The following is a 16,424-nucleotide window of genomic DNA, read 5'->3' on the forward strand; positions in this document are numbered from 1 at the left end:
CATCTTTATTTCAAGGGTAGTATTTTAATGAAATGCAAATAAAAAAACAAACCATGGGTAATGTAAGTCAACAGCATCCTAACAAAAACATTTATTCCAATATATACACTTTACCTTCCTGACATTTTCAATTAATTCTGGTGCTCGGGTTGGATCACCAGGGCCTCCAGAAATGAAAAGTCCATCATAGTCCATTGAGGTAAAATCATGATTCCAAGGCACTAAATGAACTTCAGCACCTCTCTGACAACAAAAGAGGATGGACAGCATCAAAGGTTGTTAGGCAATTAACTAGGTTATATGCAATGCAGCTAATAGAATACATTCTTAAGTCTGAATATGAGGAAAAAACCATTCCAATATAGCCAACTTAGATTTGATTGGTTGCAAGCAAATGGAAAAAGGAGAGTTTTCTCTAGTCTTAATCACTATGGTTGTCTCTGAAAATGAAGTATAAATAATTGAATGTAATATTCACTTTTAGAGATAGCCACAGTATTAAATAGTATCCCACTTCTAGAGCATTTCTCAATAAATAATTCTTGATCAATTGTATAGTAGTGGTAGAGGTTACAATAATGATATACAAAGAGGTAGTTCTTGCTTAACATGGGTTTAATATATATTTAATTATTCTCAAATAAAGGTAGTTCTCATTTAGTGACCACAATTGGGACTGGCAATTCAGTCATTAGGCAAAGCAGTAGCTAAGTGAAACTGCAACTGTGCTCATGATTTTACTCCAGCTTTCCTTTGCTTTGCAGGCCTGCAAAGATCATCAATAAGAGGATTGGTATCAAAGTTGGTTTTGAAACCAAAGATTGGTTTCATCACCATTGCAACTGCAAACAGTCACTGCCTAAGGCAGTCACTGAACAAGGTCTATCCATAATGTATTTAAAATGAAGTCTTTAAAATAGATTAATCTTGCAAGGTTGTTTTCAGGATAAAATAAAGTGAAAACACATTGTATATAAGTATGAGCCCCTCAGAAAAGTGGATCACATCTCTGGAGTGGTCAAAGATGTTGGCTTTCTCAATATGGTAGTCCATCATGAGAAGAAGCCTTCCCCTCCCCATTATGTATGTGCATATCCACATACAAATACACACACATTCAAACAACTCCAATAAGAATTTAATGTGTCAATGTCAGTATTTCAGATTGCTGCAACATCAATAAAATGCTGTTTGAGAAATTAGCAAGACAGGCTTTCCAGTTAGTCCTGAACAAACTAATAAACCACAGATACATAAAAAAGGAGTCAATATTTTTTAAGAAACATGTTGATTTACCTTTACTAGCAAACGAACAGTATTGTGCTTCAATCCACAATCCACAGCTACAATTTTGATTGGATTTCCTTTGCCATATATTCTGACCTCCTTCACATATGTTAGGAAAAAGAAAAACATTATTGGATGCTTATTTGTTAACTAGAGATTTGCATCAGGTGAAGATATCTCACACCAAATCAAACTCTTTTTTAATTGTTGTTTAATTGATTAGACTGGTTGTTTATGCAACTCAGAGTCACACCTGTGAGATGGGTAGCTATATAAATCAGATGAACAAATAAACAGGTTAGGACAGAGTCAACATTAATTCAAAGCATTTGGTGAATTTTGCTTTATCGGAATTACTCCTGAATTTATCTGGTTTTTTAAAAAAATTGAGAATCAGTTCTCCCTGAAAATCATCACCTTCTGCAATGTAATGTATATTCTGGTCCTCTTCTATTAAGAAGCTTACAGCATCGGGACTTCCGGTTTGTTGCTTGTCGCTGCCAGATGTTCCTTTGGGATCGTCAGCTTCCATCGCCTGTCAGAGCCGCCTTCACAACGGAATGGCAGCTCAAAAAAACTCTGTTTCCATGAGGAAATGGAGATAAAGCCGGCAGGGGTGGGTAGAACTCTCTGCGGAGTCCCAAAAGTTTTTCCTTTACTTTTGGGACGGAGCGGATGAGATGCCCCGTATCCCCAGCCGCTGCTCCGGGCTTTGGGAGACCTCTGCTGATGCAGAGCCAGGCGTCAAAAGCAAGCCTGCAAATTTAACAGACTACTCAAAGAAAATGTGAGCTGGACCTGTAATACTGAACCGCAAGTATTTTACTGATTTTTTAAAAGAAATTACTTAAGAGAGGAGAGGAAAAGAAAGAGGAAAAAAAGCCTTTTAAAATGGCGTCGGCTGGAGGAGAGGCTGAAAGGGAAAGTCCTTCCGTTTTTTATTACTACAATGTAGCGGAATAAATACCACTGGCTACATTTGTAGACAAAACTTCGCTCCTGTGTCTTTTTTTCTTCTTCTCTCCCTTGGAGACCTGATATTGTTGTTGATTGGAAAGAAGTCTTTCTTGCTTTTTTTTAACAAAGCCTGCCTGGGCGGAAACATGGCACTGAGACTCATAAAGTCAGATAAACAAGAAGGGGGGGGATTCCCCCACCAACAACTTAAAGGAACAAGTCTTAACTCTTCAGTCTGAGAAACCTGATTTTAATATAATAGAATTTTTTATAGAAGAGATTGAAAGAAGGGAGGAGATTGTGAATCAGCAATTTGAAAAATTTAAGCAGGAAATTAAAGAATTGGTGAAATCTAAGTTTGATTTTTTGGAGAAAAAACTCTCAAAAATGGCTAATGGTTTTACAGAATTTATGATACAGTTGGACACAAATACTAATGTACTAGAGTCTAAAATGGAAGAAATTCAAGATAAATTGGACAATAGAATTCAAAAAATTGAAAATGACTTGATAAACATTCAGGATAATAGCTTAGAAGAAAAACCTAAAATGGATGCTGATCAAAAGTATGGTAATGCAGAAAATCTGCAACAGAAGATTGAAAAAGAGATTTTAATGGTACAATATAATTTCACAGAATATGCGATAAGATTAAGAGGTTTGCAGGAAAATAATAGAGATGATTTAAGGAAAATATCTTCTGAATTTCTAGCTGGGATTCTAAAGGTTCAACCTGACGAAGTGTTTTGTAGGATTGACAGAGTTTATCGAATCAACTCTTGGATTGCCAAGCAAAGGCAATTGCCTAGAGATGTGGTGATTTATTTTACAGATAAAGAAATTAGGAATAATATCGTGCAAAATTCCTTCAATTCTAATTTGCAACTGCATGGAAGAAAGATTTGGATTTACAAGGAACTCCCACCTAAGATATTGATGGAAAGGAAGAAATTTGGTTTTCTGGTGAATGAGTTAAAAAAGAGAAATATCTCATTCAGGTGGGACGCCCCAGTTGGTATTATATTTAGATATCAAGGAGAAAGATACCAGCTAAATACTGTTGAAAGAGCGGAAGAATTTTATCAAAATAGGTTGAAAATGAACTTAACATCTTCAGGTATAATACAGGATAAGCAGAAGGAGCCGGAAATAAAGGTAAAATATCGAAATATAGAGACTGTACCAGATGAATTGCCTTTGGATTCATTGGATACCCCAGCTGGACTATCTACAAATCTGAGAGAAGTGGCATCTAACCTTAATGTGATGACTTATCAAGGCAAGGATAAGCATGGAAACCAATTAGGGGAAATACAAGGGATAAAAAAGAAATATGAGATACAAAAACAAAACCAACAAGACCAATCTACAAAGCAGAACAAAATCCAACCAGATGATACACAATTTGTAGAAAAGAAACCAGGATGGAAACCAAACCCACAAAAAGAAAAGAAAAAAAGAAATAGGTGGCATAAAAATAGAAATTTCTAAATCAGGCAACAGTGAAGCCAGTGACTTTAAAATATGAATGATTATGTGTAAACACAAAAGAGGCGACGTATTGGTTAATATCATCCTGAAGATTGTGGCAGATCTCTGCATGGCCGTAATTTGGGGACGTGAAATGAGCCTTAAACTGATGGATTTGAATTATCCATTTTGGAATTTTTTTTTTTGTGTTGATAAATATATTATATTATCTTGAATTACAAGGCAAGAGAATTATGCTGGGGCATGCAGAAGATCGGGTTGTTACCCACTACGATGATGGGAATTAATAATCCTGATGAAACCCACAATTATTACTATATGGAATATAATTATAATGTCACTCGGGTGGTTGTTTTTACTTTTATACATATAAGAAGATATTTACTACTGATGGGGGCAGATATGATTGAAGATTCTGAATAAACTGTTGCACCAGCAAGCTATGTTACCCGATTATGGATGTTGGTTCTACCAATCTAGTGGAAAGACCTTAAAGAAGATACTATATGGATTATAAATTTAAAGTCATTGTCTTTTCTTTTTTTTTATTTAGATATAATGGAAAATATAGACATATATTTTTAAGTAGTGTGGGCAGTGAATCAAAGATATTAAGAAATGTTGTGTATGGTAATTTTGCATGATAGTGGGTGAATAAGCTAGTTAGTAGACTGATTAGTCTAAGAAAAGGGATTTTTAAGTGATATATTTAGGGGAGTGGAGGAAATGGATAGAGTGGAATAAATGTTAAACTAGATTTTATGGGGAAGGCTGCTTTGAAATGTTATAGTAATATACATAGAAGATTAAATGTTAAAGTAGGACTTATTGTATAGTTTTAAAGTGGAGAAGTTATTTTATAATGTCATAGTATAATGTCTTTTTTTTTTCCTTTTTTTTCCTTTCTTTTCTCTTTTCTGAAATGTATGGATAAAGGGGGATGTTATAATATTAATAATATTTTTAGTAAGTAAAGGTCAATATCTAGAGGAGGGAGTAAGTAATCTGTTATGAATTAGGGTTTTTTTGTGTGTTATGAAGAAGTCACAGGGGGGATGGGTGGGGTGGGGAGGGGGGGTTAGGGAGGGGGAGGGGGAGGGGGGGAAAAAAGGGGGAAAAATTTGTATTTGAAAACTTTTTCAATAAAAAAAAAAGAAGCTTACAGCATCCCACAGAGAATCCACAGCAATGAAGCCTTAATCCAAATACTGGAAGAATGTAGGCTTCCTCAGCCTGAGGAAAGGTGCCCCGTTGTATACCTTGGGATGTACCTCATGCTACAAACATATTGAGAGGTCCTTTATACAGACAGGTATAAATAGAGGTATAAATTAATCTCTTCATTTAGTTGAATCTGACTCTCAGAAACAACACTATAATGACTTGCTATTCTCTTCTTCTAGGGTTCACATGAATATGGTTCCAATTAATATCATCCCTGTAGTCTGTTTGGCATAAAAGGGAAGAGGATATGGAGGAGGAGAACCAGTAATAGTATTAGTTGTAGCAGAAGCTACTGTGAGAAGCAGAAGTGATTTTCCCAGCAACTTCTTCAATCTTTTTTTCATTTCATTATCTACTGACTCAGTTTGTGAAATGCCCATAAGATCTATGTAATTATGGAGGAAGGTAGTACTGAAAATGTCGAATTTTAATATTTTAAGCTGCTATCTTCTTTTTTTAGCATGAATAATGAAAATAGAGTCCTATTGGTTGAGAATGAGGAGCCATCTACACCAGATTTGTCTTCACTGGAATGGCTATGCAGATCCACTTCATGAGTAGGACATGGAAGCGCCCTCTATCAACTCCTCTAAACCCTTTCCAAATAGTCAAACATACAATTTTTAAATTTAATTTTATTTATGTGAGTTACCACTTCCTCTTTCCAGAGCAGGTTAAGAGAATAAAATGCATAGTACATACAGTATTTAGCCTTAACTAAAATGCTGTGTATTCCTCCTTTACACTTTTTTCCTTAGCAACAACCCATCCACTTTATGCTCAGTTAGAACTTTTCTTGGCTCCAACCAAAGTAGGTGTCTTTGCTACAGATAACAGGGTATGTAATTCAAGATATCTAGTGGGCACCAGGCTACAGAAGAGCCATCAACTATCTTTTACACATCTATGGCCATCATTTCATTACATCTTATATAGGAGACCTTCGTGGAAATTATGTAATGTGCAAAAAACATACACACACACACACACACACACACACACACACACACACAAAATCTCTTTGAAAATATTTTCTGAATCTACTGCCCAATGTTAATTTCACTGAGTGGCTGTCTTCTAGTATTAGGAGAAAAGTAAAAAGGAATTCATTCTGTCCTATTCTATGTTTTCATTCATGTTTTAATAATCTTCTAATATGATCAATGTGGTTATACATAAATTCTGCTCTTTTGGGAACTTTGTGCAAAATTATCATCATATGCTCAGTGTTCATCCTTACTGCCCCCACATTGATATAGATCAATTGACAAGTTATTGGTAGTTCTTAAGGCTGCCTATATTTTGTTTCTGTTCCAGCAATAAGCAAGTCAGCATTCCTCCTCCTCATCAAATCCATTGGACCTAAGATAACTATGATTTTAAATGCACGTTTTCCCAAAGTCCATGTCTGATCTACTGCTGAGCAAACTATTTTTATCTGTTTAATAACCCCCTTTTAATCAGGCTCTTTTGCCACACCAATATTTCACAGCTGGAAGGCTTCATGAAAAGATGATAATCTCTTAAGGAAAGGGAATCATTTCACAGGTGGATTACCACTATTCTGGAGGAAAATAGAAGCTTCTCAGAGGAAAAGAAAGAAGCAGACCTAAAGAGAACATGTGAACTACTAAAGCAGAAGTTCTCTCTGCAATTTAAATTTTTGGCCTCATCCAGAAATTTATTGCACCATACAATACAGAGCTTCTCAGTCCCTTCAATCTCCAACATATCTGGAATGCCAAGGGCTACATGTCAGAGGAGGTCTCAATGATTCCAAGACAACAACTACAGACCCATATCTTTATAGTTCCTATTATGAAGAAAGAAGAGATGTCTTACTGTGACAGTTCTTACATAATTTACATTTACATCTTTGGCTGACATCTCTAGTTCCTTGATAAGCAGGAAATGACACAAATGGACTTTAACCAGTAATATCATGAACTTCCAAGAGATGCCTTTAATATAAGTTCAAGAAGATACCACACAACATTCCTTTTTTCAAATGTTACTTAGTAAGGGACAACTACCACCTAATATAAAAGAACAGAACACTAAGATTTATTACTCCTGATCTGTTCACACTGTTTGACGTAAAACTTTCAAACTTCATATATGGGTAACCAGATTAAAAGGAAAAAAAGACACAAGCAAGCCTCTATCACATCTAACCTGACCTTCATTCATACTCTGTGGAAATAACCTCAGCCCTTTGAAATGTCAAGGAAATTATTAAATTTACTCTAGTCCCCAGACTCTGAAAATGCAGAAAAAGAAATAAGGAAAATTAAATAATTTGTTGCAGTTTCAATATATTCTGACAAGAGCTGCCTATTGCCTCTTTAAAAATATTATCAGATTCTTCTAACCTATTTTTGCTAATAAAAATTCTTAAATGTTATCATAAATTGATTTATATGAAAACCATTTCTTGATAGAAGTGCTGGGCTGGGCAGCCTTATAATTATAAATATACACAAAAAAATAAAGATCATTGTGTGCTATAATTGAATAGCTTGGTTAATTGTCAGCTTTATTTGTGATGCTACTTTATAACTCTATAAAATAAAGTTGTAAAGATAATGGGATCACAGGAGTTCTGTTCATCTCGCATCTACACCTGCTAGTTTCAGTGTCTTTTTGGCACTCACTCTTTGTACTAGCACAGATTATCAACAGCATCCACTTCTGGTGATAATTAATTCTGTGAAATAGTTAAAACTGGAACATATTTTTAGATCTCAAAGAATCTTCTTTTCATTTTATACTCTTTAAGTATTTTTAAAAGATACCAAATAGAATACTCATTTACCTGATAAAAGAAATCAGTTCTACATACAATTGTGAAAATAATCCAGCCAGCTATTTGGGAAAACATTAAATTCATTCCCTCAGATGTATATCCTACAGGGTGAACTGAGCCTCTTTTCTGTCCAATATTTTTAGAACTTCAATCATTCCAACATGCTCCTTTCTGGGTGCAATAGCCTTAAGGTTAAAAACCAATATGAGGAGATGTCAAGTTATTCAGGAGAAAAAGATTTAGCTTTAAAAATTATATGAACTGGCACATTTCAGGTTCAATATAAATCTATAACTGAAGACTCAGGTTGAATGTTCTTGAATGGATTTTTTATCAATACCCTGTTTCCCCCAAAAATAAGCCCTCCCTGAAAATAAGCCCTCCCCAAAAATATTTAAACGCATGTGCAGCCGGTCCCCGCCATTTCCTCTGGTTAGGGTTAGGAAAACAGAGCTGGAAATCAGGTAAGATGGCAAGAAGAGCCCCATCTTGTTCCTTGCGCCCCAAAATAATAAGACCTCCCCAAAAATAAGACCAAGTGTTTATTTCGGGGTTCAAAAAAATATAAGACAGGGTCTTATTTTCGGGGAAACACCAAAGTCAAGCTTCTTGAAGATGATGGGAATTAAACCATGTGGCCTCACAAATGGCATATATGCAGCTGTAAATGTCAAAGAAACCAGCTTGTTATCCCAGCTTGTTTGGAAAATATATAATTGATATTATACTTCTGTTTCATACAGCTGTATTTGCTTCACTTTGAAAAAATAGAATTCTATGTCACAAACATTTACCCTTAACTGTATAGTGCATTTTTTTTTTTCAGGATAGTTGAGGGCTACTTTAATTTCTGTCATGATAATTTAAAATGTATCACACAGTTACAGCTTACTGTTCACTTATATGAAGGATTTTGCTGCATGGAGCATAATGAGTTGAAAGGGAAATTAATGGGAACAGGATTTGTTCTAATTCAGGAAAATTGAAAAATTACCAATTCAAAATCGGTGCTCTAATTAATTTAAGCTAATTTCATTGGGAAATTAATAAACTTGTATTCTGGAAAAAAATAAGCAATTATGTCAGATTTTGGATCTATACCTATAAATTTGTATTGTGCCATTCTTTACCTTCTGTAAAATGTTTATCTCATTATGCTTGGCAGGACAGACCTTGGCAATAAGCCTCCCTTTTGCCATGTTGTCTTTTTCTAACCTAACATAATGGGGAATAGTTCACACAAAATTGCAATTAGTAGTAGCAGTCTAGGACAAGGCAAACCTGTATATAAATTATTGCAATAAATAAACAAACAAAATTGTGTTGGTTTTTCTACTGATTTTTGAAGGTTTTATTAAGTCCACATTTTTATGCAAACATAATTAATAAATGTAGTTCCAAAACTAATATAACAACATTATCTTTCAGTTTTTGACATGTTTCATTACTCCAAAATCCACACAAGATTGTTTATTTACTAAATATTTCAGCATGTATAAGTTCCTTTCCCATGCTAGATCAGTCTTCTAAGCAGATGCATGAATAGATATAACTAAATCATATCCTCCCTAAATTCATGCATAAGGCTGATTTTCCTGAGGAGCTAGCTAGCTTGCTTGCCGATTTGTTTGTTTGTTTGTTTGTTTGTTTGTTTGTTTCTGATTATATGGCAGCCCACTCAAAACCATGATTCTGGGTGACTAATAACAATTAAAAATTCCATAAACAATAACTTGACAATAAACACATAATTGGCAGCTGAGATAAAAAAAGTAAAATCATCAGATCAGCATCAACATAACTATTTCATAACCATAAACTATTTAGCTTATGTTAAACAGCTACTATAGAAACATCTGGAAGACCCTTATAAGGGTAACAAAGATGTTGATTGATCCATTTGAATTTCCTTTTGCCCTATAAATTCTCCCATTTAATTAGTCTTGCATTGTCTTCAATGGTTGCACAATTCAACGTAGTCTAGATAATGGTTTTCAGAAGTGAAGGTTTTAGTAAAGTTTCATTTTATTTTTAAAAACAACAGACTAGTTTTGAAAGTAAGATTTGGCTCTTTTCACTGTAACAAATGTAACCAAATGGAAATTGGGGTTGATTTAATCTTTCTCTCTAACTTGGAAGTAATATTATACATGTGATTGTTTGCATGATTGTCAAGTACATTTTGTAGAGGCTTGGGGAAATAAGCCATTCTGGGTTTGTAGTATACAAAAACATGGGTATGGCATTCAGTAAGACATCCAATTTGATGCAGGACATGAATAAAAACTATCATATTTCTTTTCAAATAAAACAGTGAATAAATAAAATAGAGAATGGTCCATCATAATAAAGACAAACCTTCTGATTCAATAGGTTTACACCCACACCCACAACAGTTTTATAATTGTGTAGTAACAGCAGAAAAAATTCCCTGTGACATCTTCCCTTCATAGCCAAGTTATCAAGAAACTTGAAGAAATTCTCTCCCACTTCCAGGATGAAGATAATTCATTTCAGAGGAAACAAAGATCACAAACTGTTGATGAGAACCTATGGCCTGGCCTTCTTTCCAAATTAAACTTGTTCTAATCACATAATCATGAGGCCCCATGATGGTACTTGGCTCATCCCAAACAATATACACAGCTTTCAAAATTCTCATCATCATGATAATCTTAGACAACAGAAGGAAATGTCTTGACTGAGAATGGAATCTTTACCTTTGTTGATACTTCAGCAATTAAGTTTTTTTTGTTTGGATCCAAAAATTCCACAGGCTGACCCTCAAATTCGATCTTCCCAAGAATAGTTCCCTGTTCAATTAAAAAAAAAATTGTTATCAGATATATAAGGACAAAGGACATTTTCATACTGCTATCTTTCTATTTCCCAAACTTCCAAAGCAATTTTGTGATGACTCTGCATTGCAAAGAAAACATCACCTTTGTCCCAGCCTCATATAAATCACAGCAAAGCAAGAAAAAAATTCTCAGAATCATTCAACATAAAGTAATTGCAATAGTCCAAAGCTGGTTCCAAGTCAGCACTAAGTGCTTATGTGGAGCACCCAAAATCTATTACAAGTCAAAATAGTTGCCTTACTTAATCTTTCTATATATAAGTTAAAGACAACTGAAATAAGAAGCAGAAATAATCTGTCACAGATTTAACACCATTCTTATTGAATTATCTCAAAATCCCCAATTCTTCAGATTTTTTGGGAAAAGGTTGGGGGAGAAACCTATGAGGCTTACTGACTAGGTGGCTCAGTGGCTAAGACAATGAGCTTGTCGATCAGAAAGGTCAGCAGTTCAGCGGTTCGAATCCCTAGTACAAGTCTCCTGCATGAGCAGGGGGTTGGACTAGATGACCTCCAAGGTCCCTTCCAACTGTGTTACTGTTACTGCTTAATGCCACCATTATCTGATTTGATATAATTCACATGGGCCACCCTTTAAAGAGAAGAAAAAATATATTTGCCTTGAATTCTGTCCAAAAGCCCATTTGTTTCTAATTTTAAAAAAACCTGAAAAGTATCAAGAAACAAAAAAAAATATTCTGTTTTACAAGGTATAACGGATGTAGGTGAAAGAGTTCAATTCAGCTTAAACCAAGCAAGAACCATTTTGAAATTTAATATTAAAAGTCCTGGGTATGGTTTACTTCATATTTGAATGAAGTTTATGATTGTTATTTTCATGTGCTAAATTATTTCAGTTTGATCTTTTGAAGCATTTTTTTTTAATCTGGGGATTTAATGTTTTCAATTTTCAAGGAAAAAGCAACTTTACAATTTAAATTCAGGAAAAGTGTCAATAGAAAGGAAAATATTTTCTCGTCAACCTTATTATTTTGTTTTTTACTTTAATATCCACTTAGAGAAGATTATGATTAAGTCAAAGGTTTGGGAACTGTTTTGTAGTTTTCACTTATCCAAAAATAATTTGGAAAATTTTGTTATAACAGCCATCTACAGGGACTTTTCAATAACTTGGTTTTGTCTACCTTGTCTCGAATTATTTTAGAAAGCATCCTGGTGTCAATCCCATAAAGAGCTGGTATCTGGAAAAAAAAACAAATGCTAGCATACTAAAAATTAAAAATAGAAACTTCTGGTAATTCCATCTGGTTGTGGAAGTTAATTTATTAATTATAAATATAACACAAATATAATTTCTATACATCATACTAAAATACCCAATCTGTGCTATATGTTGAATATTTTTAATATTCAGTGAAAGCTGCTATCAAAGATGGACTTTAGCAAAGAAACAACCCATCAACTTAGAAATATTTAGGATATGAACCCATATGATGACTAATAAATCAACAATGTCATAAAAACTAAGCTTGAAACTGGCACAGATTTACCTCAATCCTTTCATCTACAAACCAATCAAACCAGTCAAAATAACATAACATCAACATGATCATCATAACATAAGAGAAGGCATGTAGGTTTTTGTCTTGCCAATATTTCTGTTAAAAGAATCCTGGGAAATGCATTTCTTAGGGAAGATAGGATTTAAAGGGAAGTGTACTTTATAAAGTTAATTTGAACTGATAACACATAATTTCCATAATTTCTCTCAAAGATTCTGGACTCTGTACAGAACGAGGAAAGAAGTTGTAATATCAAGCTATGTTCTTCCCCCACTGGTGTAAAGAGAAAGAGAAGGATAAAAACTCTTGATTTTTTTTGTTTTAAAAAAACCTTGCAAAAAGTCTACTGAAGTGAACAGTTTCCAGGTTGTTTTTGTAATCTAGTAAATAAGAATAGAAAAGAGACGTCTTCTATGATTTCTACAATACAGTAAAACACAAATCACTATTAAGATTATAAAAATATTTTCCGTAGGAAATATATTCTGCCTCACCTTTTCTTCTTTCAGCCATTCAGCCAGAGTCTTGACTGCCTGCCAGTGACTATATTCATTGCTGTAGTCCAGCACCAGCAGGCCTGAAACCTATGAAGAAAATGTGACTCTAAAACTATTTTAAAAGTGTTTTAAAATAATGCTTAGCAGTAAAGGATTAATTCCGAGTCTGTTTTACTAAGGGCATGTTCTAGAGCAGGGGTCCCCAACCCCCAGTACTGAGCCATGGCCTGTTGGGACCCAGACAACACAAACAGCGGGCAAGCATATGCTCACACAAAGCTGCATTTGCACAAGCAATGTTAAATTAGTAACATGGTTGTTAAGTGAATCTGGCATCTCTGTTGATTTTGCTTATCAGAAGGTTGCAAAAGTTGATCAAATGATCCAAGATACGGCAACTATTATAAACATATTCCAGTTGCCAAGTGTCAGAATTTTGACCATGTGACCATGGGGAAGCTGCAATGGTCATAAGTGTGAAAAACAGTTGTAAGTCATTTTTTAAATGCTGTTGTAATTTTGAACAGTCACTAAATGAATGATTGCAAGTCAAAGACTATTTGTAATGCAATCACTATTAACACCATCAGGAATTTTTGTTTAAATAAAACAAGGAGGTTTTGAATGAGGTGTTAGGGGTTTTTTGCTTACCTTGATGCCATCAGACTCCAAATATCTCCTGAGGCCAATTTCATCTGAAGCAGCTGTGTCAGGGACACCACCATTTCCTATGATGGGATTGACCAGTGTGAGGATCTGCCCATGGTAGCTGGGGTCAGTCAGACTTTCAGTGTATCTGGATTTAGCACAACAGGAAATTATTTTTCTAGATTAAAATCGACACAAAATTAATATTCCCTGCCAGATCAGCAGGCTGGAAGACAGAATATAAAAAACTGGATTAACTGTTTTGTTGAACTGTTTATTTGGCTGGGAATATTAGCACTTTCTAATTGGAGAGAGGAAGTTAAATAATGCCATTTTTGCTATTATGACAAATTGACTGATGAAAGAAATTGTAGTCAATTAATTGTCTGTAAACAATATGTACCTAAAGATTTGAAGGGGAAAATTCCCATTCAGTCTGATACAACATTTTGTGCAAGTGATAGCTACTAAGAAATGTACCCTTCCAACTCATGAACTTCATTTTTATATGGATATATATTACAGTACTCAAAAATGAAGTATTCTTGGTGTCTTTGTAAAGGCACCAGCATTCTTCAGGATGATTTACATAGGCTAAATAGAATTTATTTCATTGTTATTTAAATTATATATAATTGAAGTGCCATATTATTTCTCAAATATCAGCAAATTGCAAGAGGCATTTTTATGGAATGTAGACTTCCCTGTGAAAAGATGGATTGTTGCACACAGGAAAACACTTTAACTAATCCAGAGTGGTAGTGGGCTGATATCAACAATTAAATGTATTAATCAATTGAGAGAAATTATGTGTCAGATTAAACAATTGGTATGAAATATGTCAGACTATGATTTTGTAATTTTTGATATGCAGATTTTGCCAATGACTAAAACTAATTAGGTCCTTAGTTTTAATGAATGATTTTTGTAACCCTGGAGGCTTATAATAAAGTAATACTGTTGAAGTTAGTTGGGCAGTTTTGAAGTACATAAATTATTACTGCAGACCTAGTCTCCTATTAAGTGTGAATGCTTTTTTATTCATTATAGTCACTGGGCCAAGAGTTATTGTAATAAAGGTATGGATACACAATTTCATTCCTACTTTCAGTCTCCTTGCTATATTTCAGAAAAGTATTTCAGTAAAGCAAAAATCATTACAAAATATAATATACCTATCAATGCTTTTTTGTATCTCCCTGCATTGATATGCTATGAAATCCAGAATAAAAAAAGACAGTAGATTTCTATAAATGCAGGGAAGATCAGCCTTTTTACTAGTGCTGGCCAAAAAAAATGGTTAAATATTTTCTGAATATTGATGATCTGAAGAGAGCAGGAAAACAAAGTGCCTTAAAGTATCACAACTTGTTCCTAAGCTTGTGGCTTGTAAACATATTGGCAAAATACTAGTGGGTGGATTATCAAGCACAATTTACATATTCCTTAATGACTGCAGCCAGTTCTGTAGTTATTTAGAGTTATTTGAAATATATTGGTTTTGGCTCATATCCAACAAGGAAATCTCACAAGGAGTCTCTCTGATCAGGCATATCTATTTGAATAAATGTGGTTTTATAATTTGTAGCTGGACCACATACCTCTCTATACTCCGGTTTCTATGTTCTTCCTAATGGGGATTGCTCTAGCCTTGGTATTAATACCCTGTCATGTTCAGCCACATTACATTTATCCTAAGTGACCTCAATACAGGTAATCCTCAATTTATAATCACAAACGGCCTCAGGATCCTGCAACCATCATAAATACAGCCCAGTTGTCAGGAACCCAAATTTTGATCATATGACTGTGAGATGCGGCAAAGGACATAAGTGCTAAGACTGGTTGTAAGTACATTTTTCCAATGCTGTTGTAACTTTGAATGGTTATGAATGGTTGTAAATTGAGGACTACCTGTAGCACAGATTTATATTGTGCCAAAGATGCTTTTCAACAGCTCATGCAAGCTCTGCTGGCCATTCTCCAAATTGGCAGGGTGTACTTTCTCACAATCTCTGGAGCTCTGATATTGATTCCTATGAGAAGTATTTTGAATACAGTGAGTTGTTCATGAGAAGCTGTGTGAAACTGAGATCCATTTTGGGAAGCAGATGAGCAAATGCATTTGAAAACAAGCTCATGCATAGTTTGCAAACAACATTTCTGCCAATAAACCATCATCTTGAAGGGAAATTAATCCTTCTGGTGCAACTTGGCAGTGGTGATGCAGCAAAATATATTACCCAACATCTATCACAGTAGAAAAATTAGTAGTGCTCTCCATCATTCTGATCTATATGAAGCAGTTGTGAGCTGGCAGGTATATTAAAAGAACTAGTATTTAGCATGTCAAAGAAGCACAAATAATTATTTTGAGATGCAAAACCTTGCAACCAAATTTATGTACTTTAATGTAACTGCTACTAATCCCAGTGAGCGTACTGTAGGCTCTTTCTATGGTGTGATGATTTCACAGAAAAGAAAGCAGTTTGTACAGAATGTGGCAGTAATGCTTTCATTATCTTCCCACTGTACTACCAAGAGCCTTGGTAGTACAGTGGTCTAAACTGCACCCTGTTATTAAGACCAGCTGCCTGTAATTACTGCAGTTTCGAATCTCGCCAAGGCTCAAGGTTGACTCAGCCTTCCATCCTTTCTAATTGAGGACCCAGTTGTGGGGGCAATAAGCTGACTTTGTATAAATATACAAAAGAATGAAGGCTATTGCTCAGCGCATTGTAAGCCGCCCTGAGTCTCCGGAGAAGGGCGGCATATAAATCAAATTTAAAAAAAAAAAAAACAACTGATCAAATGGTCTGGGTTCCCTTAAGTTGCAGTATTTCAAAAGATAGAAGAACTTATCCATCATGTTAAATATTTCTAAAGCATAGAATAGGTAGAGATAGAAAAATAGAAAAGTTGGCCAGAATTGAACATACATCATTTAAAGGTGAAAGAAACCCTAAATATGTTTTGAATATTTTATTTTATTTATTTTTATTTATTTATTTGTAGCCCACCTTTATTTTTACAACTATCTCAAGTTGGCAAACCTAACCAATACTTCTTCCTCCTATTTTTCCCACAACACCCCTGCGAGGTGGTTTGGGCAAAGAGACAGTGACTGACCT

The 16,424-nt window shown here is 34.6% G+C and overlaps 1 protein-coding gene across 1 annotated transcript in view; it reads right to left on the reverse strand.

The window, feature by feature from the left end:
* The window catches only part of CPS1 (carbamoyl-phosphate synthase 1), a 177,335-nt gene that overhangs the window by 150,596 nt on the left and 10,315 nt on the right, over positions 1–16,424 (reverse strand). The window contains exons 2-7 of the mRNA XM_070956779.1: positions 13,297–13,441; positions 12,643–12,732; positions 11,771–11,827; positions 10,486–10,578; positions 1,297–1,386; positions 115–243 (exon numbers count right to left, since the gene is read on the reverse strand). Coding sequence (XP_070812880.1) covers positions 115–243; positions 1,297–1,386; positions 10,486–10,578; positions 11,771–11,827; positions 12,643–12,732; positions 13,297–13,441 — 604 coding nt within the window. The remainder of the gene's footprint in view (positions 1–114; positions 244–1,296; positions 1,387–10,485; positions 10,579–11,770; positions 11,828–12,642; positions 12,733–13,296; positions 13,442–16,424) is intronic.

This window comes from Pituophis catenifer, unplaced genomic scaffold (genome assembly GCF_029215685.1).
Source record: "Pituophis catenifer annectens isolate HBS135680 unplaced genomic scaffold, rPitCat1.0.hap2 SCAF_1, whole genome shotgun sequence".
Taxonomy (NCBI): Eukaryota; Metazoa; Chordata; class Lepidosauria; order Squamata; family Colubridae; genus Pituophis; species Pituophis catenifer.